The sequence below is a fragment of the Neurospora tetraspora genome (genome assembly GCF_033439725.1).
Source record: "Neurospora tetraspora strain CBS 560.94 chromosome Unknown B0H65scaffold_2, whole genome shotgun sequence".
Classification (NCBI taxonomy): Eukaryota; Fungi; Ascomycota; class Sordariomycetes; order Sordariales; family Sordariaceae; genus Neurospora; species Neurospora tetraspora.
Genome location: NW_026944384.1, coordinates 2,947,110 through 2,970,626, shown reverse-complemented (window position 1 = coordinate 2,970,626; position 23,517 = coordinate 2,947,110). Strand labels below are relative to the sequence as shown.

Here is a 23,517-nt window from a genome sequence, read left to right as displayed (position 1 = left end):
GGTTGAGACAACATTGCTTGCTCAGGGTCAAAGCGTTCGTGACGATGTTTGACTGTTCGGATGAAGATGAACAATGTCAAATATCTTGACAAGCTTCATGGGTGTAGAATGAAAGAGGTAGATTCAGCTCGAGAGGGATCATGATGACACCAAAGAAAAAGACAAGGCGGGGAGATGGAGTCGGTGAGGGTGCATAGACCTTGGATACGACGAGGGATTGACGAATTGTTGAGGTCCCAACCTTTGGTGATTTGGGGACGCAAAGATGAAAGTCTCCTTCCTATTTTCGTTGGATGTGCGTCACTGCAATTTCATGACGAAGCATGTGGGTGGATCGTCTAAAGAGTTGACGAATTCCATATCGTTGTGAACTTCTCTTCACAGCTTGACAGCTTGACAAGCCAGACCGGACCAATGATTTCTGAACAATCATCTGGGGATGGTAGCTCCCGTCTTTATGATGTACAGAAATTAAAGACACGCAATTTCCCTCGTGTTGACTTAATTGTGAGGAAGTTCCATCTCAATGATTACCTTTTTCGTGTTCAGTTGACGTTGGGAGTCGTCACTTCCCCAGCGTTCCAGGCTCCTTCCCGGGATGTTTTAGCACCTGCACTGCCTGGATTGCCCCTGAATCTGGGCCTCCCCCGCAGAAGAAATGGAGACGAGGCCTGTCGCCTCCTGCCTTAGCGCGCTGCAAGGGCATTGAGCTGCCGTCGATTGGACCCCGGCGTGCCTCGACATCCATGCTTTCCTTCCATCCACCATCTATTTTCAACCTTTTCCCCTGTTTCTGTCGTGATAAGACGGGGGTTACGAACGGGGCAACTCCTCCCAGACGAGTCTAAAACCACGTTCGGGACTGCGGATCCATCAACATCCATTCGATCACCTTGAGACAACATCCACCCACGCCATTCTTGCCACACACCACTCATTCCCACACACCACACGTTCTCTCTCACACTCGCTACCAAACCGGCTGCTGTGTACATATCTGGCACCTTCGTCCGGAATATCAACCTCCTTTTCCATCTTTTCCACTTTGCTCGTTTGTTCTCCATCATCCATCTGTCGACCATCACTCCTTGGGAGCTGTCATTCGTTACGAGCTACGCCCGCCATTGTCTGTTCTTTACTGTCAGACTTTACCTGGCACCAACAAAAAGCTGTCAGTCATATACAAGCGCCAGAATTGCGACTTCACAAAAGCCGACGACCTCCCCGACTTTCTTGTCAGGAATAGTCCATTGACTTAGCCTAACGCCTTACTTGCATCTGTCGATAACATAGACACCATGAATATCACCAAAAAGATCGACCGCGCCTTTCAATGGGCCGGCGAAAAGATGGGCGCCGAGCAAAAGACGACAATGTCTGAGGACTTTAAGCAGCTTGAGATGGAGATGGCACTTCGCTTTGAAGGTATGCACTTGCTTTCTACTCCAATATTCTGACCGTGGGCACAATCTGACATATAATTACCGTTAGGCATGGACCGACTGCAAAAGTCCATGAACCTTTATGTCAAGTGGCTTGGCCGTCGCTGCGACTCGTACGAAGACAAGGACAAGTCCATTCCCACCACTTACCTTGGGAAGACCATGATCGGACATGGTGAAGACTTTGCGTCCGACTCCGAATTCGGAAGCTGCCTCATCTCAATGGGCCGTGCCAATGAGAGGATTGGACAGATCCAGGAAACCTTTGTGAGCGAGGCGACAACTACGTGGCTCGAGTCTCTCGAGAGATCTCTAGCCATGATGAAGGAGTACCAGGTTAGCACACACGACCCATTTCAATTTTGAGTTACAGCTAACGGATAACCCAGGCTGCTCGCAAGAAGCTCGAGAGCCGACGTTTGGCCTACGATGCAACTACGACCAAGATTCAAAAGGCACGCCGTGATGACTTCCGTATTGAGGAAGAGCTTCGGAGCGCCAAGGCCAAATACGAAGAAGCTTCCGAAGATGTCGGCCGCAGAATGCAGGATATCCGCGACGGCGAGGTTGACAGCGTGCGCGATTTGACCCAATTCCTCGACGCCGAACTCGAATATCACGAAAGATGCGCCGATGAGTTGCGGAGAGTGCGCCAAAGCTGGGCTGGTGGTGCCGTCTCCTCCTCCAACGGTATGAACGGCTATGGTGCTGGCCTCCAACGGCGACCAACTGCTTCCAGCGGTGATGGTAGAAGCAGGCCCAACACCGCACAAAGCTTTACCGACCGCTTGTCCCGGACCAACAGCCGCAACGTTTACGAGGAGCAAGAGGTTGAGACAGAGGCACCGCCCGTACGTATGCCTATCCGCAGCGCCGTTTCTCGGGCTCCCCTGTCTGTGCAGTCGCAGAACCAACAGGTCGATGCCGCACCGCGTCCCGTCATTGGCAGGTCCAATACTGTTGCCACCTTCCAGGGCGGGGCGAACTTGGAGCGCGAGCGCGTCGGAGGTCGTATCTCTGCTGGATCCGGAACCACCACACCCGGTTCAACCTATGGAGTTAACCAGAACGTACCCAACGTGAGCAGCCTACGTGGCCAGCTGCGCCCCGTCAACCGGATTGTAACGAACGAGAACGTATTTGCAGACCGGGACGATGACAACACCAGTGATACGGGAAGTCCAGACAACTGGTGTACCCGCAGTGCGAGCCCAGCTACCAGTATTGGCAGCTTGACAAGGACAGCCAGCAACACGGTGGTCAACAACGGCTTGGGCGTCCGTAAGGCTCCTCCTCCGCCGCCTCCTTGCCGTTCCAAGAAGCCTCCCCCGCCGGTGCCTGCCAGACGGGATCTCGGATCCACATACTAGATGTATCAGGACCGGGCATGAATGGCAACACTCTTTCTTGAGATCAAGTTGAGCAGTTATGACAGATGCTATCATCAATCCGGGTGGATAGTCAGGCATGAATATTGATATTGCAAATGGCAGGCGTTTGGCGTAAAGTATATGAAGGTTGGGTTGTAATGCCAATGGTTGGCTTATTCGTTTTTGTGGACAGGAGCCACGACTTCGTGCAGCGGTTATCAAATGAGTAAACGTGGGGGGTTGGACCTGATATCGTCCTATGGGATTCAAAACAGTAGAGATTAAGAAATCGAAGTATTTGATATAAAAACGTTGATGATTTGTTTGACGATGGCGAGGAGGAAAGAGAGGACTATGTGGCACATGTCATGAACCTGGCCCATCAAACACATCGTAACGCACGGACGCCCCGGTCTCATTGCCTGCCGGTACCTTTTTGGACCCACTCAGTGCTACGTCGAGGGCCGGCCGGGTCCCACTCCCGTCATCGTCGTCTTGACCTTTCCATCCCAGAACCTTCAACACCTGTTCTTCTCGAAAGCACATAACCTTTCTCTTCCATCTTACCACCTTCAACTGGTCGCATATAATCGGAAACTACCAAGCTCGAAGATACCGCAATCTCGACACCATTCCACCAACTTCCTAGGCAGAAATCCATCCACAGTATTTCTAAATCGCCATCCGCCACGCAACACTTGCACGCCGCTCTTTGCTCTCCGCTCCTCAAGACGGTCCTACGACATCAAGCGCATCTTCAACAGCCCCGGATCTCGATTTTCGACACCCCCTTTAAAATATACTCCCGGTGGGGAGCTTACTAGTCGCCCAGCATGGCGTCCGAAGACGCGCGATACCGCGCAACATCGCAGTTCGAAGCATGGTCCTTCTCGCCCGCCCAGCTTGCTGCCATGCGCGAGAAGACCAACGCCATCGCCCGCCAAAGAATAGCCGAGCGCATGCTATCATCAGCTTCGAATCCGCCCACGTCGAACAACACATCCCATGCGAACACGCCAGACCCGTCTGGAACTGGGACGCCCAACCCCAACGAGAACAGCGCACCGACCTTACCCGACTTCCTCAAGCCTGAAGAAGAGGCCTTGCTCGTATCCTTTTACGTATCCGAATTACTGCGCGCGGCGGATCATCTCGGAGTGCCAGACGAAGTCAGGGCGACAGCGACGGTCTTCTTCAGGAGGTTCTTCCTGACGAACAGCATCATGACGTACCCACCACAGGAGATGATACTCGTGGCGCTGTTCGTAGGAAGCAAGGCGGAGGGTAGGTTTCCTAGGATCATCGAGTTCCAACAAAAGTTCAATACGAAGCAGGATATTCTCGCTGGCGAGTTCCTGCTTTGTCAGGGAAACAGGTTCAACTTTGAGGTCAGACACCCGTTTAGGGCGTTGATGGGGGCGATGATGGAGCTGAGGAGTTATGGGGATATCGACGTAAGTTACTGTTTTTACCTTGTTCCCTCTGGCCGTTACTAACATTCTTCTCTTGATTCCAGGAGCAACGAATAATCGCAGCCGAAAAGCGCGCCCACGAGATTTTGCTCTTCAGTCCTCTCATGACCGACGCCTACTTCCACTACACACCGTCGCAGATCATGTTCGCAGCACTATCCCTTGCAGACCGCGGACTGGCTGAGCGCCTGATCCAGGAGACTTTCCACTTTGTCCCGCCCACTACCAACAACGATAACACCCCTGCCGTGACACCACTACCTGGGACCGAGAACTCGGGGATATCCCGAAAGGAGGGTGGTGGCAAAGGGACAATGACCAACGATGAGCGGGCAGCCATAATCGGCCCAGGGATTCGCGATAAGGTTATGGGCACTATCGAGGCATGCAGGAACATGTTGTCCAACGAACTGCCGGAGAGGAAGTCGCATTGGACTAGTGTAAGTGGCTTTTCTTTTTTCTCCGCTAGAATGCCATCCCAGTACACGCTAACACGACATCCCACCTCCAGGAATCAATCTTCAAGTCCCAAATCCGGCCCGTCCGCAAGAAGCTTACCAAGTGTCGCGACCCCGAGCGCTGGAATCTGTCCGAGCTTCAGCGCCAACGCCGCGAGGCAGGACTCAGACGTGCCGATTCAGAGGAGCGCCCTGCAGCCAGCAACGGGGCCAAGGATGCTGGTATCTTTGGCGGCGATCTGGCAGCTGGTGCGCCGGAGAAGAAGAGGAGGAAGGTCGATGGGAGTGGGTTGGAAGATCCTTTTGGAGGCCCGCTTTGAGCATGTGGTGTGAGAAACTATCCAGCGGTAGTTGGGTGCGACGGTACACCTACAAAGGTTGGTAACAGGGTGTTTAGACTTGCATATATGGATCGAGGCTCGGTTCAGATCGGTTGGCGTTGTATTTGGGGTTTTGGTGGTACGTATAGACTGTTCATGAAGCGTTTTCATTATTCCTCCATCGCCTTGATTGCTCACCGGACGCTTGCTTTGTGGTGTTGTTCAGTATGTTTTGGTGCTTAGAATTTGGTAACTTGATCAACAACACTTTATTCAGACTCCTCTTTCGCTCGTTCACGGAAATCGTCCGCTTGCTCCCCTTTAACCGCGAAGACAGAAAGGAGAAGTACTGCTCCTCCGCCAAATGCACCGTGACCACCGACCCAAGCCGGCGACTCGGGAAGTTGAAGAGTCAATGGTTCCCTTCCGAACAGAAAAGAGGAGGCTCGGCCAAGAGCCAAGACCAGATGACCGTTGCAGCCGGTCTTGTCTCTTTGTGGGAAGCTTTTCCATCCTATCATCCGTCTTCTTTCCCCCCACTTTCACCACTCCCCTCCTTCTTTTCCGCGGTTGTTATCTCGACGAGTTATCCAAATCTACAACCATGGGGAGCCCAGTGAAGATAAGCACTTCCGGGCCGACATCCGTTGGGATGGGACCCTAACCTATGGAACCGGCCCCAAAGCTCCCGCTACCTACTATCAACCCCGACCCCTTCCGAATCCTACCCCTGCCTTCGAAAGCCGGCTCTATCGCTCCGCACCCGAGTCCGGGACACCTTGATGACTCCCGGGAACATGAGAACACGCCCTTCCGGTTGACAACAACAACAACAACAAGGTCTTCTTTCCTTCTTTCTAGCTTCTTTGGGGTCTCGGCCACACTCTTGGCACGCATGGGGGGCTGCAGTAGCGCCTCAATTCCGCAAAGGTTGCTCGCATTCTGTTGTTAGCACTACAGTATTATCTGCATTCGAATCCTTCGACTTCAACGCAAGATTTCCGGGGCCATTGGCAGTGGTAATTATGTAAAAGAACCTTGCACCGGGCGGGCTACCTATTGGGCCGGTTTTTGGTTGACTCACAGTCACAGAGGATTCAAACCTTCGTTACCCAGGCAGCTTACTTCTCTGTTTCCTCGGTCAGTAACGGCTGTCAGTGGTGGCCTTGTGCAAAGTTGCGGCGAAGCAAAAGTTCACTTGTGTCATTCCAGCTCTGGTATAAGCTGACATACGCTGATCATTGAGACATAGGCTTCTACAAACTACGTATATCTTTCTGACGGGCTTGATCGGTCGGCGATGAGTCCGGCAAGACTAAGTGTCAGCCTTGAGGTGAAGCAAAGGGCGTACAGACGACGAGTTTCTCACCTTTGACCTCTTGGCAACATGGCTTAGAGAAAAAAGAGAGAGGAGATTCCAGAACGGGTCTTCTTTTCGACACCGACCGATTGATAGACCCTAGTTCTCAACGGAAAGAAACACACACTTCTTCGTTAGATCGGACCGTAGCGGACTAGGGGTATCTCACCAACCTACCGAATGGGGTAGCAATATGTGTAGGGATTCTCCACGTGTGCATGGCTGTCAGCTTGCATCACCAACCGTTCAGCCTTAACCATAAAAGGTTGTTTTGTAGTTGCAGTTGGGATATCCGACCCAACCAACCTCCACTCCTCGAATCCGAGCCCTGGGATTTCAAAGATACGGTACACTATCTACTCGGAACTCGGCCCTCGGCCGGTTATCAGTTCTCCCAAACCTAGACCGCAAGGGTTCTCGAATGGAACGGTGACGTTGAAGGCAACGCCGATACTGTACCTCTACACCACCTTCCCCCTTGAGCCGCCTCTAGGCAGTGCAGAAAGCCTCACTGACTGGAGTGAATCAGTTACGTACAACTGACTTTCTCGATATGATGAAGCCTCATCAGGAGGAACGAACAAGGGCCGGGCCTGGATAATGTCGGGTCTCGTCGGTGATATATTCTGGGGTGGTTCGATGTTGGTCCTTTTAAGAGATATCTTCCCTCTCTCTTATGGAAGGACAACATTGAGTTGTGTCATTGACTCTTTATTCATCAACCCTCCACCATTTTAAATCTCTTGATTCCCTTAGGACCACAAGAGATCATCGTCCTTTCGTCTATTCACTTTCTTGAACCATGAAGTGGTCTGCTGCCGCGGGTGCGGCACTGCTCGCCCTACCGGCCCAGTCCGCAGTCACCCCTTCCCTCCCCCTCAAGCTCGAGACTCGGTCATCACTCAACTCCCGCCTTTCCAACATCCACGTTGAGCGTTCAGCGTCAGTCGAGGGCGCTATCAGCTACACCTACGGTTCATGCCAGTCCAAGCGTGAAGAAGAGGCCCATCACTCCATCAGCCAGCCCACCGACGCTCACCACGATCGTCTTGTTTGGGTGATTCCCGAGAATGTCCAGTCCGGTGGCTGTATCTCAGCCTGGAGCCGTGCCAACGGCCGTCTCGTCGGTCGCAGCAGGCCTCAGTCCTTTGACTTCAAGTCCATCAAGATGCGTCGTGACCTCAAGGCCCGCGCCACCAAGTCCTCAGACTCCGTCGCCATCCCTATGACTACCGACAACGGCATCAACGTATGGGGGCCCTGGTTCGACGGCGTCAAGCTGCTCGAGGACAAGGAGATCTCCCTCGTTGACGTCGAGAAGGCCAAGAGCAAGAACATCGCCATCGTCGGCGCCGGCATGTCCGGTCTGATGACCTACCTCTGCCTGACGCAAGCCGGCATGAAGAACGTCAGCATCATCGAAGGCGGCAACCGGCTCGGTGGCCGCGTGCACACCGAGTACCTCTCCGGCGGGCCCTTCGACTACAGCTACCAGGAGATGGGTCCCATGCGGTTCCCCAACACCATCACGCTCGGCAACGAGACGTACAACGTCAGCGACCACCAGCTCGTCTTCCAGCTGGCCGAGGAGATGAACAGCCTCAACGGGCACTCCAAGAACCTCAGCGTCGACTTCATCCCCTGGTACCAGTCCAACCCCAACGGCCTCTACTACTACGACGGCATCAAGAACCCCGAGACCGGTCTGCCGCCCACCCTCGCCGAGCTCGCCGCCAACTCCTCGCTCGCGCTCACCCGCGTCTCCAACAACTCCACCAAGTCCCTCAGCCAAAAGGTCGATACCTTCGTCCCCGATACCAACGAGTTCTTCGCCGAGATGGCCCAGAACATGTTCAAAGCGCACGCCGACTGGCTGAGCGGCGGCATCGCCGGTCTTCCCGGTGACCAATGGAGCGAGTTCGGCTTCATGGTGAACTACCTGCGCGGCTCGCTTAACGACACGGCCTTCCTAGGCGCCAGCGCGCACTCCTACTGGGACACGCTTTACGAAGGGATGTACTTTTCCGCCTCAACATGGAAGACCATCGACGGCGGTCTTAACCGCCTCCCCCTCTCCTTCCACCCGCTCGTCGATAACGCCACCACCTTGAACCGGCGCGTGGAGCGCGTCGCATTCGACGCCGAAACCAAAAAGGTTACCCTCCACAGCCGCAACAGCTACAAAGACTCCTTCGAGTCTTCGACGCACGACTACGCCGTCATCGCCGCCCCTTTTTCCATCGTCAAGAAATGGCGCTTCTCCCCCGCCTTGGACCTCACCGCGCCCACCTTAGCCCACGCCATCCAAAACGTCGAGTACACATCCGCCTGCAAGGTCGCGCTCGAGTTCCGCACCCGTTTCTGGGAGCACTTGCCCCAACCCATCTACGGCTCGTGTTCCACCTCCTCCGACATCCCCGGCATCGGATCCATCTGCTACCCTTCCTACAACATCAATGCCACCGGTCCCGCCTCCATCCTCGGCTCCTACATCTCCAACCCAGACTGGGGTGACCGCTGGGTCTCCACCCCCGAAGAAGAACACGCGCAATACGTTTTGGACGCGATGGCCGAGATCCACGGCGAGGAGCTGGTCAAGGAGCAGTACACGGGTAAATTCAATAGGAGGTGCTGGGCGCTGGATCCCCTCGAGAGCACGTCGTGGGCCAGTCCGACGGTTGGTCAGCATGAATTGTATCTGCCGGAGTACTTCCAGACGAGGAATAACTTGGTGTTTGTGGGCGAGCATACTAGTTATACGCATGCGTGGATCGCGTCGGCGCTGGAGAGCGGGATTAGAGGGAGTGTGCAGTTGTTGTTGGAGTTGGGGTTGGTGGATGAGGCGAAGGCGACGGTGGATAAGTGGATGGCTAGGTGGATTGATGTGTAGTGTGGTGTGATGGGCAAACCTTGAGGCCAGCAGCAAGACTTGATGACTTTTGACGATGAAATAGACCTGATGTTTATGAGTTTAGTAATGAAGACTATCTTGACTTTCACTTGACTTGGCCTTTGTCGCATATGACATCAATTTGGGCGTCAAAGGCAGGAGGCAGCGGCGATGTCCAAATGTCTGGAAGATCACCATGTCGTGTGTTTCCCTGTGCGGACACGACTATCAGGTAGTAGATAAATTGTGGTAGCTTCGAAGGAAAACCCAAACATGTAGTCAATTGCGTCGCTTCGGATCCTGTCATCTTGGCTCTGTTCAGATTCCTCGCAACATTTATGCCGCTCCTCTCATTCGAAAAACTGATGGCCAACGCGAAGAAATCGGGCCGCGGCAAGGCGACCGCAGCCAAGCAGGAGACCGCCAAACCCGTCGCGCCAGCCGGACTCGTTGCGCCAGCCAAACCCGTCGCTCCCCGATCATCATCATGAAGATAGTCATTGAATCAAGTCATTCCATCTACGCTGGTTCCCACGCATTAATCAATCAGTTTGGTGTGCAGAAGAAAAGCTGGCAGGGCCAACTAACCAAGAAACTGACCAAGACGAAGTGTTCCTTCCTCAGGAAGGATGGAAAACTCTGCTGCTGCTGCTGGATGTTTTACCCTCCTTGTTGGTTCCTCTCTGCTTTTGTTCCTCTTCTCTTGTTCCTCTTCTCTTGGTTTTGGTTGCCATCCGTACATTGGACACCATGCCCATCACAACCAGAGCGCAGGCTGCGACAGCCCACGAGCACAACAATGCTGACGATGGCGATGAGAAAGGATGGTGGAGTGAGAGCGACGAGGAATGATGGAGTGAGAGCGACGAGGAATCCAAAACATTCGAAGCAACGCTCATGGGAAGAGCGTATACCGCCTATCGCACCTGGGCCAGTAAACGCAAATTGCAAGTCAAGCAGCACCTTCCAGATAGGAAATCACTTCGGACTTACTCTGCCTCGTTGAATTGTGACGAAAACCTCCAAAGCATCCTAGAGTCATCAAAGCCTCCAACCTTGGACAAACTAAAATCGTTGCCGGAATTCGCAAACACCGACGACCACGCTTTTGTCGTATACCTGTTGATACTCGAGAAACCTTCCGAACACCAAGCCAGCGGTAGCGGTTCTCATACTCCCTTGCGTCACGGATCGCAGGATCAAACTCCTACTGCTGCTGCTACGGAGATTGCAAAGGCTAGTGGGTTCTCCAAGTTTGCCTCGGAGTTCTCGCCTATTTCTGAGCTGGAGTGGGACGATGAGAGTGACTCGGAGAGCGAGGCGGGTGAGGCGAAGGGCGGGTTTGGATTCGATGATGATTTCGCGCCTGCTAGTCCTACGGTCAAGCCTCCCTTCTCTAACGCAGCGGGTGTCCAGTCGACCAAGAAAAGGGCATCTTTACCAAGGAGCCCTGCCGCAGAGCGCCCTACGAAGAGAGCCAAGAAGAATAAAACTTCTATCGACGACCAGCAGCCTATTGAGTCTAACGCTGTCGACAATGGTCCCCTGTTGGGAGCTGGGCTCAACCCCCAAGAGTACAAGTATAACCTCGAAGTTCCCCAGGACGGAAATGCGCCTACTCCTATCAACATATCACCGCCCTTGATTTACATTGGTAGTGGGACCCACATGACTCTAGGTGTCCATCAAAGGTTCTACCATTACGATAACGACGAAGGGTTCTCGAAGTTGACGAGAATTGCGCATCAACATGGCTATATAATCTCACACAGGAAAGTCCTAGTGTCAACACCATGTCCTACAGAGGTTTCTTTGATCCTACCAACTCGGGCTTTGTTTTTACTTCTCGAGACAGCCCTTACATATGGGTTTTGTGCCCTTCAAGACCGAAATTCCGTTCACCCGACACTAACGAACCATCAATAAAGCACGTCAATACCCTATGGGGGATTGTGCACGCATGACGCCTGGACCGAGAGTGTGCGTCGTCAACGATGGCTACTTCAAGGCCTATCAGAAGATGAAATCGAAGAAGCGGAAAAAGAAGCCAGGCGCGTGAAGGCTACCAATGCAAGGGAAGCCAGAGCAAAAATGAAAGCGGAAAACCCAGACAAGTACGCTCAGGTACTTGAGAAGGAGCGGGAAAGGGGCAGACAGAGGGACAAGGATAGAGACAACGTGAAGAGGCGCGAGAGGTACCTTGCCAACAAGGATGAAGTTAATGCGAAATTAAGGGAAAAGTACGATGCCAACAAGGATGAGATCAACGCCAAAGCAAGGGAAAGATACCATGCCACCAAGGATGAACGCAAGGATGAGATCAACGCCAAAAAAAGGGAAAAGTACCATGCCACCAAGGATGCACGCAAGGATGAACGCAACGCCAAAAGAAGGGAGAAAAGTTGAGCAAAACGGATGGCGTCCGCATAGCAGACATCAACCGCAAGTTGACGAGGCAGTTGAAGAAGGTTATCGATAGTTTCAGTTGTTGGGGCGGTGAAGGAACGGTACAGTAAGAATAGACGAGGATAAGCACTTGCGTATAGATTTGGTAGTAATGGAATAACCCTATAACCCTAACCCTAACGATGGTGTTGACAGGAGAAAAATGCACATGCTCAATTTTGAACATTGGAAAACATCGAACCCACAAAATAAGCGTTAGCCAAGCCCACGCCAAGACGGCGGGGATAACAGTGGATGCAGTGGACACGGTGGAGAACCGTTAGCGTCGGGTCGCTACCCTACCTTAAGAGTGGAGCGCGGGCAATCAGGTACGGGTCCGAGTACGGCGTGATGACACCACCAAGTCAGTTTCTTATCTTTTATCATTAACAGCAATCGTCCATCGGCTAGGGAAGATTTCCAGAACGAGATCGCATTCCGGTGACGGGCTTGTTTGACTGATAAGAAGGTTTGGAAGCAGACAAAGAAGTTGTCGATAGACGATAGTGAAGGGTGATGGTTTGTCTCTTCCGAGTATCGGCGTCTCCCTTTGGATGTTTCAAGCTAGGTTTCTAGGTTCAGTTTCTTGTTGGTTACAGTATGGTAAAACACAGGCTGATGCTGTGACCAAGTGTTGCGGTAAGTGCGAGAGACATCCATGCCTGCTGTGTATCGGTGCTCCAGACTGTGAGGCTGAGGACGTTGTGCATCGAGAAAGGTGAGACTGTTGAATCCGAGGTCTTGTGGTCTCTGTATTTATACTAACCATTACCTCTGATTCTCTGTGAATAGCTTCCTTCTCTCGGATGTCTAGAGGTATCTGAAAACTTTCATCTTGATTCGAAAGTTGAAGGAAGTCGACCAGGCATCGCTCGCCAAGGTAGCCAAGACGGGACCCACTCTGCCGAGAGATAAGAGAGAAACGGACGGCGCCAATGGCAAGAACGCCTCCCTCTTATCCGACCGGTTGTGGCTTTGTTTAAGCGAAGAAGCTCTGTTTTCAGCATCAATATTGGAACCTGAAGGATTCACAAGATGCACATGTTCTGGGCTTTCATACGGGTGGGGCGCCACGCCCCTGCCCCAACCCTGACCCTGGGCTCCCCGCTACACAGTAGGCTGAAGTGGAGTCCCCTGATAACAGGGCAGTGACCAAACTGATAAGGACCAGGGAGCGATGCATTCTCGTAATTCCCGTCCACGCTTTCAACTGTTTCCATCTTTATCAGCATCCGTTTGCTGCTTGATCCGAATCAGTCCACCACACCCAACCGACCGCATTCAACTCGGATTCCAACTGTCTATGGCATCGGAATCCTACGGGTGGGAGGCTGCCGTTCAATATGCCGTCCGTCACCTTTGGATCCTTCTGTCTGTTGATACCAACTGAGAAGCATTGCGGAGACTCATCAGATCGAGAGACGTTGCCTCAAGATGTTTGCAGTTTCTTCATCCAAACTGATGTCGTGGAATGCAAAGAAATTGATGACGGTAGCCGATTCTCCCGCCGCCGCCGAGGCACATCTCTCATGTGGTGCTACCCGCCAATGGAAATTACGGAATCACTAAAGGGCGTGGGCATCACAACGTACCCCGGACTACTGTGTTTCTTAATTGGGCCACATTATAGAAGGCTGTCAATCACGACACTACCAACTCCATGTTTTTCCACGAGGGAAAGGGCTCCTAGGTAAACTGCAGGATGATCATGTAACCCAAAAGGTTGCCTGCATCACTAGGCCAGATCGATCAAGTGAAGGACGAAAAAGGATATTTTACGGTTTGGCTGTTTCGACGCTTCGACGACTTCGTCTGGTACGACAAGGCATCGCCAAAGTTTGTTCTCACCTCATCAAGTTGGAACTGTGTAACCACTCGCTCCGAGCTTTCTCTTTTGCCCGACAGGCCGTCATTGGCCCTTGGGTACCTTAATGTAAGATTCGGCGGACCTCCTTGGACACTCTTCGGGCAACACGCCCAGCATGGAACAAGGCACAAAGACATGAAGACCGCTTACAATGGCCAAAAATGGATCGGAATCCCACGGGTTCAACCCCCACCGTCCTCTCATGGCGTCCGGGTCTCTTATCTTTGTGGCCCACCCATTCATCAAAGCTGAGGTCTTGGCGGGGTTTCCCAGAACGGAATGGAGCCCTACCTCGACACCATCAACACGGGATCAAGGGGTACCAACACTGATAACTGCAGCTTGGAGTGCATGGGGTCAACACATCGTTGACATGTTTCACGGCTCCTCGCCCTTGGTCCTGGGTCTGTTTATTTACCCTGCAGATCCCTCCTGCTGAACAGGTTCCAGAACTCATCTTCTCTGCAACCTCAAGTCGTCTCATAGACTTATCGACATCACACGGCACCGACGACTTGGTTCGTGTACGCTTTCAGCAACAAGTGCTCTGGTCAGCCACAGCATATCGAACCTGTTCACTTGATCTCGACATATTACCGATCGGTGTTGGGATTGAAACAACCTCCAACATGTCGTCCGGCCCCGTCGAACCGTACGAGGGGGTTACCGGTGTCGCCAACGATGGAGGCAACCCCCTTCTCGAAGACCTCAACCGTTATTACTCTGTACGACATCACCATGCCATCTTACGAAGGAGTGGGAAGGAACATCAGTGGCTAACCTGTGACTTATACACCAGGCCGGAGATTTCGGATGGATCATGACATGTTCAGCCCTCGTGTTGCTCATGGTTCCCGGTGTCGGTTTCTTCTACAGCGGTCTTGCACGAAGAAAGTCAGCCTTGGCCCTCATCTGGCTGTCTCTCATGTCGATAGCCCTCGTAGGGTTCCAATGGTTCTTCTGGGGATACTCGCTCGCCTTCTCCCATACCGGAAGCGCCTACATCGGCAACCTCTCCAACTTTGGTCTTATGAAGACTCTTGCGCAGCCTAGCGTTGGCAGCAGCAAGATCCCCGACCTTCTTTTCTGCCTTTATCAGGGCATGTTCGCCGCCATCACGTATGTTTTTTTGTTTTTTTTTACACTCCCTTTCCTTTCCTCGCGAGCTCACACTAACACTTGACCCCCTTAGTCCCGCTCTCGCCATTGGCGCGTGCGCTGATCGCGGCCGTATGCTTCCCGCCCTGGTGTTCATGTTCATCTGGACCACCATCGTCTACGACCCCATCGCCTACTGGACCTGGAACGGCAACGGCTGGTCGTTCAAGATGGGCGGTCTCGACTTTGCGGGCGGCACCCCCGTGCACATCAGCTCCGGCGCCGCCGCCCTCGCCTACTCGCTCATGCTCGGCAAGCGCAACGGCTACAACAAGGTCAATGGCCTGCCCTACCGCCCCCACAACGTCACCCACGTCGTTTTGGGGACTGTGTTCCTCTGGGTCGGCTGGTTCGGCTTCAACGGCGGCAGCGCCCTGGCCGCCAACCTTCGTTCCGTCATGGCCTGCATCGTCACCCACATCGCCGCCTGCGTCGGTGGCTTGACCTGGGTCTTGCTCGATTACCGGCTGGAGAGGAAGTGGAGCACCGTCGGCTTCTGCTCCGGTGCCATTGCTGGTCTTGTCGCCATCACCCCTGCTGCGGGTTATGTGCCCCCTTGGTCGGCTTTCATCTTTGGTGTTGTCGGCGGTATCAGCTGCAACTTTGCTACCAAGCTCAAGTTCGTGCTCGGCATCGATGAGGCGCTCGATGTGTTTGCTGAGCACGGTGTTGGCGGTATTGTCGGTAACTTGTTGACTGGTATCTTTGCTGCGTATGTCTTTCCCCCTTCTTCCCATATCTCCCTCAAGAAACCCTCCACTAACTTTCATCACAGTGACTACATCGCCGCTCTGGACGGTGCCACCGTCATTGACGGTGGCTGGGTCAACCACCACTACATCCAGCTCGCCTACCAGCTCGCCGACAGCGTCGCCGGCTTCTCCTACTCCTTCGTCATGACCTGCGTCATCCTCTTCCTCCTCAACCTCGTTCCCGGTCTTTCGCTCCGTGTCGACGAGCACCAGGAGGAGATTGGTCTTGATGATGACCAGCTCGGCGAGTTCGCGTACGATTATGTCGAGGTCACTCGCAGCTTGGATCATGTCATTCCTGGGTTGACTGCTCCTAACAGCACGGCGGGTAGCATCAGCGGAAGGGACCCTGAGAAGCAGGTCTAATTGTTGGCGGGTGAGCTGTGGATATGATGATGTGTATGCATATATGGACTGAACCTGGACGGGACGGCTTGTCTGGGGGTTGTAATGTGGATATGTGGATAATGATGTACGGAGGTTATACCAATGATACCATGTGGCTTTCTTGTTCATACCAGTTGAGTTTCGTCTAATGGACCTGCTCATACTTCTGTTTCCATCGTTTGACCCGTCTTCAAGTGTTGTGGTTGTCATGCGGTGCCTGCCATCCAATCGTTAAGTTCCTTGGGTCTCATCGCCCGACTCTGTTTACCTGTTTCCTGGAACCTACCTCCAAGGACCATCATCCAGACGCTCTTTACCAATCACCCCGCCAAAGAATAAGTGTCGTGGTGGTGTTGAGTACCAGTGTGAGTCCTTGATCGCCAAGACGGGCCACGAATGACGTCAAATGTGAGACCTTCTCACCTTGGGAGACAAAGCAACCTTTGCGAAGAACAGGAATACAGTTCTCTTCACAACCACAAGCCGAAGACGGGAGGACGAGAGACTAGAAAGACGTCATCCAATCGCGAAGTGCAGGAAGGGGAGATATATATCATGCCGCGATTGACCTTACGACAATGTCAGATTTCTCGGTCATCTCAGCGTGAAGGACTTACACACTCTGCCTGTCTCGAACAACTTAACCACACAAACCCTGGATCGCCCGTCTTCACTCACCTAACTATCCCAATCCAACATTCCCACTCACCACCTTTGCATATCGGACTTACGTGGTCAGTGCTTCACAAACAAAATGGCAGAAACATCTGGTACTACGATGTCCTCTGAAGGCGCCAAATCCGTCATGTCCAACGACATGAAAGAGCTCAACGAAGGGAAGGAACACACCTCCAACGAGATTAGAGGGCATAAGGCCAATCTTGCGAATCCGAGTACGTTCCTTCCTTCCTTCCTTCTTTCTTTTCTACCCCTCCTTCCTACTGACCCACTCACTTCCCGGCCCCATGATTGTCACTTCGTTTTTTTGGCAAGGAAGGAACTAACTAATGGAAATGGCATCAACAGATACAAGTGAGAAATCCAAGGAACACAGCGAAAAGATGATTGAAGAGCTGGGAGGAAGCAAGACGCAGGAGGCGATTAGGAATAAACCTGTTAGTAAGAGTGCGGCGGAGGAGTTGTATGGGAGTCGGGCTGCTGCTGGTTAATAGGTAGTGAGTGACCAAGGGACGGGTTGGTGATGGCGGTGATGGTGGTAATGGTGGAATGCGCAGTCATGGAATTTTCGTTCAAGGTTGAGTGATGCTTTGATGGAGCGTCTGGGCATGTTGAAGGGATGGGATGGGTCACGGTTGAGGTTGATAGAAATCGGTGTTATAAATTGGTGAATCCGACCAAGATACTCGTCATGACGGGAGTCGACACGTGCAGTGAGGGGCTCGTACCTATCTGCTAAGGCCCCTGATTCCCCCTGCAGCGAGGGGAAAGACGTGCCTGGTTCTGACGACCATCGGGAAGGAACGACCGTACAGTAAACAAAAGAGTTTCCATTCGGCGCGGTTAAGTTCTGTTGCCCGCTGTTGCAGGCTTGAGGCTGGATTGTGGCTGTGGACATTGGGATGTGCACCCCGCTCAGGTTTTTTGTCCTCGTGGTATTCAGCTTGGCCTGGCAAGTCACTTCTCCCGTCTTTTCCGTCTCAACCACACCGCCAATCAAGCATTTCTCAATCATTACTCCCTTTCATCTCTTGCCAGGTTAGGTCAGGTCGTCCGCCAGCCGGTGCATACAACGTCTTGCTTCGCACAACACAACAAAGACCGTTGTTTTCACAACACCGCCCGACAACAGCCAAACACGGATTTTCTCACCAAACAATTTCAACTGCCTTCGGGGGCAGTGATATCTCCTCCCTAATCTGACCAGGAGAGCACAAATCGCGAGCCATATCGGGCATCACTTCTTAGCAGTGACTATATACGTGACCATATACGCGAGGATCGCAAGCTAAGCTCACAATTCTCACTCTTTTCAACTGATATGGACTTCACCCTGGTTTTGAAACAGGGCATGTAACCGCTTCGTTGGCTCTATATATATCGTTCCTAGTTTACTAACCCTTGCAAATAGTCTCCGAGCTTTTGAGCTCTGCCGCTCAATTCCGGGAGATCGGTGGACCTTCGTATGAAAGATTCTTGCAAATCGACGAGCTACACAGACAGCTCCAGAACCTCAAGGGTGAGCCGCTCTTATGCTTCATTGGAACCCCGTGACTTGGTAGAATTGCAGGGTGTCTGAATAGAGGAATGGGGTAGATGCCAAACATGGTTTCTTGTTGGATCCCCTCTAGGGGAAAAAGAAATGAAGCTTTTGTTGTATCAATCTGGAGGAACACGCTACGTATTCTCAGTATTGCAGCCAAGTAGGAAAATTACAAAGTTGCTGACGGCTGATTAATGCAGACATTCAAGACAAGGAGGCACGGTCGTTCCTAAACAACGAAAGTTGTTGGACTTGTGTTTACGTGGTCGAAACCCTTAAGTCCGTGAAACGGCGCGCGAAGATGGATAGAACAATCAAAGAGATGGTTGCGCGCTTCTCGGATGACCTTCCCAATATATCCAAGTCCCTGACACCATACGCGACAAGAGAATGGTTACTTGACCGGCTTTCAGAGGGCTTTTCCACCAAAGCCAAAAGTCCTCAACCGACAAGCTGCTTTTGCAATTTCTTCGAAACGGTTTGCACAATAACAGGAATCGACCCCACCACGTATGTGTCTGTTAGAGCAACCTCATGGCCGGTTCCAGACACGGCTTTTGCTGGAAGACCTGGGGAAGTCAAATGCCTGGACAGAAAACACGATGACTATTTCACTCACAAATCAAATGCCTGGACAGAAAACACGATGACTATTTCACTCACAAATGAGATGCAACGCCACGACCGAAATATAAACGTACGACGCCTGCCAATCATGTATGTCGACAATCAAATCGAGGATAGGTTATCCCCAAGGGTCCCGGGACCATAGGTTGATTTCAATGCTGTCAAGCAATGGCTTTCGCATTGCTGTGCACATCATCAGAAGACTTGCCTCTCTGACACCACTCGGGTCGCCAAGATTTCGGGGTTTAAACTCATAGAGTGCTCCTCTCGAAAGCTGGTGACATTGAGCGAGATAGCAGAAGTCGACAAAATGCAATTCATTGCTCTCAGTTACGTATGGGGCTCCAAAGACGCTTCAGATATTCCCGCGGGAGACGGTCTTCCGACACAGACGCCCAAGGTTATCGACGATGCCATCGCAGCAACCCAGTACATGGGGTACAATTACTTATGGGTTGATCGATACTGCATTCCACAGGACAATCCCGAGGCCAAACATTGTCAAATTAGGAGCATGGATATCATTTACGAATGCGCCACCGTTACTATCATCGCAGCCACTGGGGATGATCCCTCCTATGGGTTACCTGGTGTTGCCTCGACGCGGCGGGTTCCACAGGAGTTCGTGGATATTGGATCCGGCACACTCGTTCTCCTTTATCCCGATATTGATTATCAGCTTTCAAAAACACGATGGGACACAAGGGCTTGGACTTACCAAGAAGGACTCCTCTCATGTCGCCGTCTTTTCTTTTTGGACAATCAAGTCTATTTTCAGTGCAACTCTATCCGTTGCATGGAAAGCATCGTAACCCCCTCAGAAGCTGATGACTCCTTGTACAGAAGATCGCCCTTGTACATGTACGATCTGTGGAATAATCATATACCATTCCCAGATGGAAGGGTCGGAGATGTCCCGGAGGAGCTGCTTGTACTCATTGATACATATACCGAGAGGGAACTTGGCTTCCAGAGTGATGCCCTAAACGCTTTTGAAGGTATCCTCAGGAGGTTTGTCTCTGCAGCGAAGCCGGTGTATCACATTTGGGGGATTCCGATTTTCACGTCAGGGAAACAAATACTGGACAGGCTTGTAGCGGGATTCCTGTGGCGTTTACGAGTCGATGACTCCGTTCTCGATTCTCTAGGACAAGAACAGAGGCGTGCACCCTACCCCGGTACCATGCGACGACGTCTGTTTCCAAGTTGGTCATGGGTGGATTGGAATGGGAGATGCCTAGTGAGGTCCGGGTTCCGAATCCGGACGGCAAGAATATACGACTTGATGCAGTATGGCTTCAAATCTCTTGTTACACTCTCAATGGAGCTGGTCAATGGGCGTGAGGTTTTCTATGTCCGCAGGGACGGACTGTGGATCCCCAAAAGTGAGTATCATGACTGCACTAAGGAGGAAGGTCTTGCTCTCAAACCTCGCGTCTCAACAGATACACATGATAACTATGATGACTGGGTGCCTAAGCTTTCTACGCTGGAAATCTACCCGCCGGTACTCCGATTAGTGGGATACACTTGCGATGCAGTTCTCTGGCACATTTCCGATTTCTATTCAGAAAAGGGAGAACCAATTCACAGAGAAGTGGAAGATGCTTGAACTTATATCGACGACACGTTTTCAGGAGCTCTAGGAATGCAAAGGTCAACACCTCATGGGTGTGGACCAACCTTCCTCGTACTGTCCTCTACACGCCGTTAATGGGACCATCCGGGTACGGCGAACGGAGAGAAGATATTGAGCACGAGCTCTGCAGAATTGCTGACGGGTTGTGCGATCCTTCCGGGGACCTACCCTCATCTTCTCTCAAAAAAGAGTATCACTTTCGAGTGATAGTGCTCGGTGAGACCTTCTCAGGGGTGGTGGAGTTTATGGTTCTGAGTCGCTGCGAAGGGGACAGTCAACCTCCTGGGACATATGAACGAGTTAATGTCATCCACAGGGAGAATATACTACACCCGGACATGAGAATTCCCGAGGCAATGGAAGCCGGGTTACTAAACGGTTGGGAAATAATGGAGACCAGAATTGTGTAATGATTTGGAATTTTGCATGCTTCTTCCCTAGCGTTACCATTAAGCACTACGTATTAAACATCTACTCCCAAGTCATAGCCATCATAACCTTTCATAAACCATAAGAATGCTATAAAACACGCTCATTACCTCCCTCCGGCCACTCTCACAACCAGCATACCAACAAACAACAGAGTCACTCGTCCCCCTTCGCTCCGACGAATGATTAAGCCACAGCAGTCATCTCCTTAGGATCAACACTGATATCAACAGGCGAGCACTTCACATCCCTTATCGAATAAATCTGTCCCTGCGTCCAGTTCTGGTTCTGCCACGTTGAGTCGGTGCAATCCAACTGGAGGTTAACAGCCGCATATCCAGTGAACGTAGTACTACATCATCATCATCGTGTTAGTCGTCTATCGCATCTCAGATTCATAGGTAGGTCCAAGATATGTTACTCACGGATACTTAGGATCCTGATCCCGACAAGTCCAGCTCTGGTTAAACCTCAACTCCCCCGACGGCCTGCTGAAATCGAACGTCGTCTTGCCCACATTTCCCACATCACTGTTGACACCCCCGGGCGTGTTGGTGCAAGTGTACTGCACAGTCCCGTAAAAGAAATCGGAGAGCTGGTTGCTTGAAGCGCTGCAGACGGTGGTCACCGAGGACCCGATGGCTGGGTTGGATAGGTTGAAGTTGACGTAGCCCCACGAGTTTTGGTGGGCGGGGGTGGTGAAGATGTAGGAGGCGTGGTAGTCGAAGGCGGAGAGGGCCCAGGAGAAGTTCTTGAAGGAGGTGGTGGCGCAGGAGGGATGTTCTGGATTTGTGGTGGTGGTTTCTTGGCGGATGGCGATGGGGGATGCTTGGGAGAGAGGGAGGAGGAGGGCCGCGAGAGCGGTGGTGAGCGTTGTTGTGAGCATTGTTGGTGGTTTTTGTTGGTGGTGTATTTTGATGGTGTGAAGTTGAGGTTGGTGGTTGAGGTGTGGTAGTTTACGATGAGGTGAGGTTCAAGATGTATTAGTATTGAACGGAAAGATACTAGGGGGTCCTGGATGTTTGTTTCTAGAGGCTGGGAGAAGGGAGAAATATCAGAGATCAGCTTCTTGTGGTGCAGATCGTTATTTACTGTGTGGTGTTGTCAGTCATGTTAGTCCAGATCCTGAGTCGTGAGCTGCCGCTTTTATAGCTTTGTTATAGCAGCCAGATAGTATAGGAGCAACGTGAACTTGGTACTATCACCAGTTTTCCCAATGGTCAACAAATGATACCTCTATTGGTAAGGTAGCTGAACCCAAGTCATCTTGCGTCTCGTGTTCCAATATGCAACTGTAACGTTATCTTGCTCCGCCTGGGACGACTAAGACGAGTTAAACGAAGTGAAAAGACCCCAGCCACCATGTTGGGCCGTCTGCGCCGTCTGCGCCGTCGATACGTACAATATGTCTTGATGGGTTAACGATCCGCGACGACAGTTAGGGCTGCAGATCTCCGAGACCCCTCCTCGTGGCGTGCCAGATGTCGGTGTAGATTCGGTAACTTGTACAAGGAGCTTGTACAAACCAAAGTATCGCTACCTAACGTGTTCAGTGTTGTTCGAGGTGTTGTTGTTCATGCTGTGTCCTGGTCCGGCCACAAGCATAAAGGGTGAAGGGATGGTCGCACAGCTGCCACCAAAAAGATGCGGTGTCTATCCGGTCCTTCTCCTTTTTTTGCTCTGGGATGCCTCCTTTGGGGCTCGTATTCCCAAGTTGGTGCGGAACATAGCTTGTATATTCCGCATAAAGGTGGGATGTTACCATCGATCTGTTGCCCATTTTGGTTCATGGTTGTGTTGTCCGAGGTTGGCCAGATCAAGATTTGTAGCCAATTGCGAGACCTGTAAGACACACCATAGAGGGAACCCGGGGTTCCAAAACAGGGTCAAAACAGGGTCCAGCTAGCGTAATGGGGCCAGAAATGTTTTTTTTTCGTACGCTTACACCACGTTTTTTTGCGCAAAAACAATATTCAGTGTTGGGCATACTTCATAGTCAACAGTGTGAAAGCTCCCTTTTCGATTATTACTCTAACAATATAATTGGTTCCGGTTAGACTTTTAGTCCTGGTCAGACTTTTTCTATTATTCTCTTCTTTCCGTTGGAGGGAAAACGGCAACCTTAGGAGGAAGCGGCGACCATTAGGTGACTATCGTGGAAAAATAGTAACCATTACATCATTTAATATAATAATTCCCGTCATCTTCTCCTCAGAATTCATCTCTTTAGTAATACATCTTAATAATACTCTTAGTAATACATCTTTTTAATAATGCATCTTGATAATACTCTTAGTAATGCATTTTCTTAGTAATGCTTTTTTTACTTGGTAGTTTTTTTCAAATATCACAGCAGGGAATCGAACGGGAGTCTCATAGAACCAAATACTTCTATTACTAACTACGCTATCTAATATTTATTTTATATGCGCGAGGGTATTAGAAATAAAGCTTGATATAATTAATAGAAAGCGCGGAGGTTAGCCGAGGAAAGAAAAGAAGGGTTAGAAAATATTAATAAAAAGAGTGTTTTCTTAGGAAAAGAATATTAGAGTAAAAAGATATTGAAGAAAAGGGCGTCTTCTTATAAAAAATGATGTTGGAGTAAAAAGATATTAATTAAGCCCATCATCCGTTTTGGCACTATATAGATTTTTGGGGTCAAAGCTCTTTTACACCT

General features: G+C 51.4%; 8 protein-coding genes across 8 annotated transcripts; 7 read left to right on the top strand and 1 right to left on the bottom strand.

The window, feature by feature from the left end:
- The first annotated feature begins 1,190 nt into the window (after positions 1–1,190).
- Positions 1,191–2,996, top strand: B0H65DRAFT_107896 (uncharacterized protein). Its single transcript, XM_062820519.1, has 3 exons — positions 1,191–1,425; positions 1,492–1,778; positions 1,832–2,996. Exons 1-3 carry the CDS (start codon positions 1,299–1,301, stop codon positions 2,810–2,812), a joined length of 1,395 nt encoding a protein of 464 aa, XP_062684387.1. The 5' UTR covers positions 1,191–1,298; the 3' UTR covers positions 2,813–2,996.
- A 170-nt stretch (positions 2,997–3,166) lies between these two features.
- B0H65DRAFT_456875 (cyclin-like protein) lies at positions 3,167–5,517 on the top strand. The gene is made up of 3 exons (XM_062826324.1): positions 3,167–4,266; positions 4,329–4,724; positions 4,796–5,517. Exons 1-3 carry the CDS (start codon positions 3,646–3,648, stop codon positions 5,060–5,062), a joined length of 1,284 nt encoding a protein of 427 aa, XP_062684386.1. The 5' UTR covers positions 3,167–3,645; the 3' UTR covers positions 5,063–5,517.
- Positions 5,518–7,025: 1,508 nt separating this feature from the next.
- Positions 7,026–9,421, top strand: B0H65DRAFT_107947 (flavin-containing amine oxidoreductase-domain containing protein). The gene has a single exon (XM_062820520.1). It carries the CDS (start codon positions 7,225–7,227, stop codon positions 9,310–9,312), a length of 2,088 nt encoding a protein of 695 aa, XP_062684385.1. The 5' UTR covers positions 7,026–7,224; the 3' UTR covers positions 9,313–9,421.
- Positions 9,422–9,847: 426 nt separating this feature from the next.
- On the top strand, positions 9,848–11,321 carry B0H65DRAFT_107879 (uncharacterized protein). Its single transcript, XM_062820517.1, has 2 exons — positions 9,848–10,548; positions 10,729–11,321. Exons 1-2 carry the CDS (start codon positions 10,210–10,212, stop codon positions 11,236–11,238), a joined length of 849 nt encoding a protein of 282 aa, XP_062684384.1. The 5' UTR covers positions 9,848–10,209; the 3' UTR covers positions 11,239–11,321.
- A 2,932-nt stretch (positions 11,322–14,253) lies between these two features.
- B0H65DRAFT_506557 (ammonium transporter AmtB-like domain-containing protein) lies at positions 14,254–15,900 on the top strand (the record flags this gene model as incomplete). Its single annotated transcript, XM_062828067.1, has 3 exons — positions 14,254–14,349; positions 14,424–14,743; positions 14,817–15,900. The coding sequence occupies 3 exons, from the start codon at positions 14,254–14,256 to the stop codon at positions 15,898–15,900; spliced, it is 1,500 nt and encodes a 499-aa protein (XP_062684383.1).
- Positions 15,901–16,675: 775 nt separating this feature from the next.
- On the top strand, positions 16,676–18,153 carry B0H65DRAFT_440028 (Conidiation protein 6-domain-containing protein; the record flags this gene model as incomplete). Its single annotated transcript, XM_062825456.1, has 3 exons — positions 16,676–16,814; positions 16,948–17,040; positions 18,011–18,153. The coding sequence occupies 3 exons, from the start codon at positions 16,676–16,678 to the stop codon at positions 18,151–18,153; spliced, it is 375 nt and encodes a 124-aa protein (XP_062684382.1).
- A 764-nt stretch (positions 18,154–18,917) lies between these two features.
- B0H65DRAFT_389262 (heterokaryon incompatibility protein-domain-containing protein) lies at positions 18,918–20,000 on the top strand (the record flags this gene model as incomplete). The annotated part of the gene is made up of 1 exon (XM_062823734.1): positions 18,918–20,000. A coding segment is annotated over one exon (1,083 nt), but the record flags the coding sequence as incomplete, so codon positions are not given.
- An 802-nt stretch (positions 20,001–20,802) lies between these two features.
- B0H65DRAFT_107804 (uncharacterized protein) lies at positions 20,803–22,028 on the bottom strand. Its single transcript, XM_062820516.1, has 2 exons — positions 21,263–22,028; positions 20,803–21,189 (listed from the first exon to the last, which is right to left on the bottom strand). The coding sequence occupies exons 1-2, from the start codon at positions 21,721–21,723 to the stop codon at positions 21,024–21,026; spliced, it is 627 nt and encodes a 208-aa protein (XP_062684380.1). The 5' UTR covers positions 21,724–22,028; the 3' UTR covers positions 20,803–21,023.
- Positions 22,029–23,517: the final 1,489 nt, after the last annotated feature.

Coding starts and splice junctions, on each gene's coding strand:
- B0H65DRAFT_456875 (XM_062826324.1), top strand. CDS start 3,646: ATGGCGTCCGAAGACGCGCGATACCGCGCAACATCGCAGTTCGAAGCA. Junction 4,267..4,328: donor GGAGTTATGGGGATATCGAC/GTAAGTTACTGT, acceptor TCTTGATTCCAG/GAGCAACGAATAATCGCAGC. Junction 4,725..4,795: donor GGAAGTCGCATTGGACTAGT/GTAAGTGGCTTT, acceptor TCCCACCTCCAG/GAATCAATCTTCAAGTCCCA.
- B0H65DRAFT_107879 (XM_062820517.1), top strand. CDS start 10,210: ATGGGAAGAGCGTATACCGCCTATCGCACCTGGGCCAGTAAACGCAAA. Junction 10,549..10,728: donor CTGCTACGGAGATTGCAAAG/GCTAGTGGGTTC, acceptor GCGGGTGTCCAG/TCGACCAAGAAAAGGGCATC.
- B0H65DRAFT_107947 (XM_062820520.1), top strand. CDS start 7,225: ATGAAGTGGTCTGCTGCCGCGGGTGCGGCACTGCTCGCCCTACCGGCC.
- B0H65DRAFT_107896 (XM_062820519.1), top strand. CDS start 1,299: ATGAATATCACCAAAAAGATCGACCGCGCCTTTCAATGGGCCGGCGAA. Junction 1,426..1,491: donor GATGGCACTTCGCTTTGAAG/GTATGCACTTGC, acceptor AATTACCGTTAG/GCATGGACCGACTGCAAAAG. Junction 1,779..1,831: donor CCATGATGAAGGAGTACCAG/GTTAGCACACAC, acceptor CGGATAACCCAG/GCTGCTCGCAAGAAGCTCGA.
- B0H65DRAFT_107804 (XM_062820516.1), bottom strand. CDS start 21,723: ATGCTCACAACAACGCTCACCACCGCTCTCGCGGCCCTCCTCCTCCCT. Junction 21,190..21,262: donor GATCAGGATCCTAAGTATCC/GTGAGTAACATA, acceptor ATGATGATGTAG/TACTACGTTCACTGGATATG.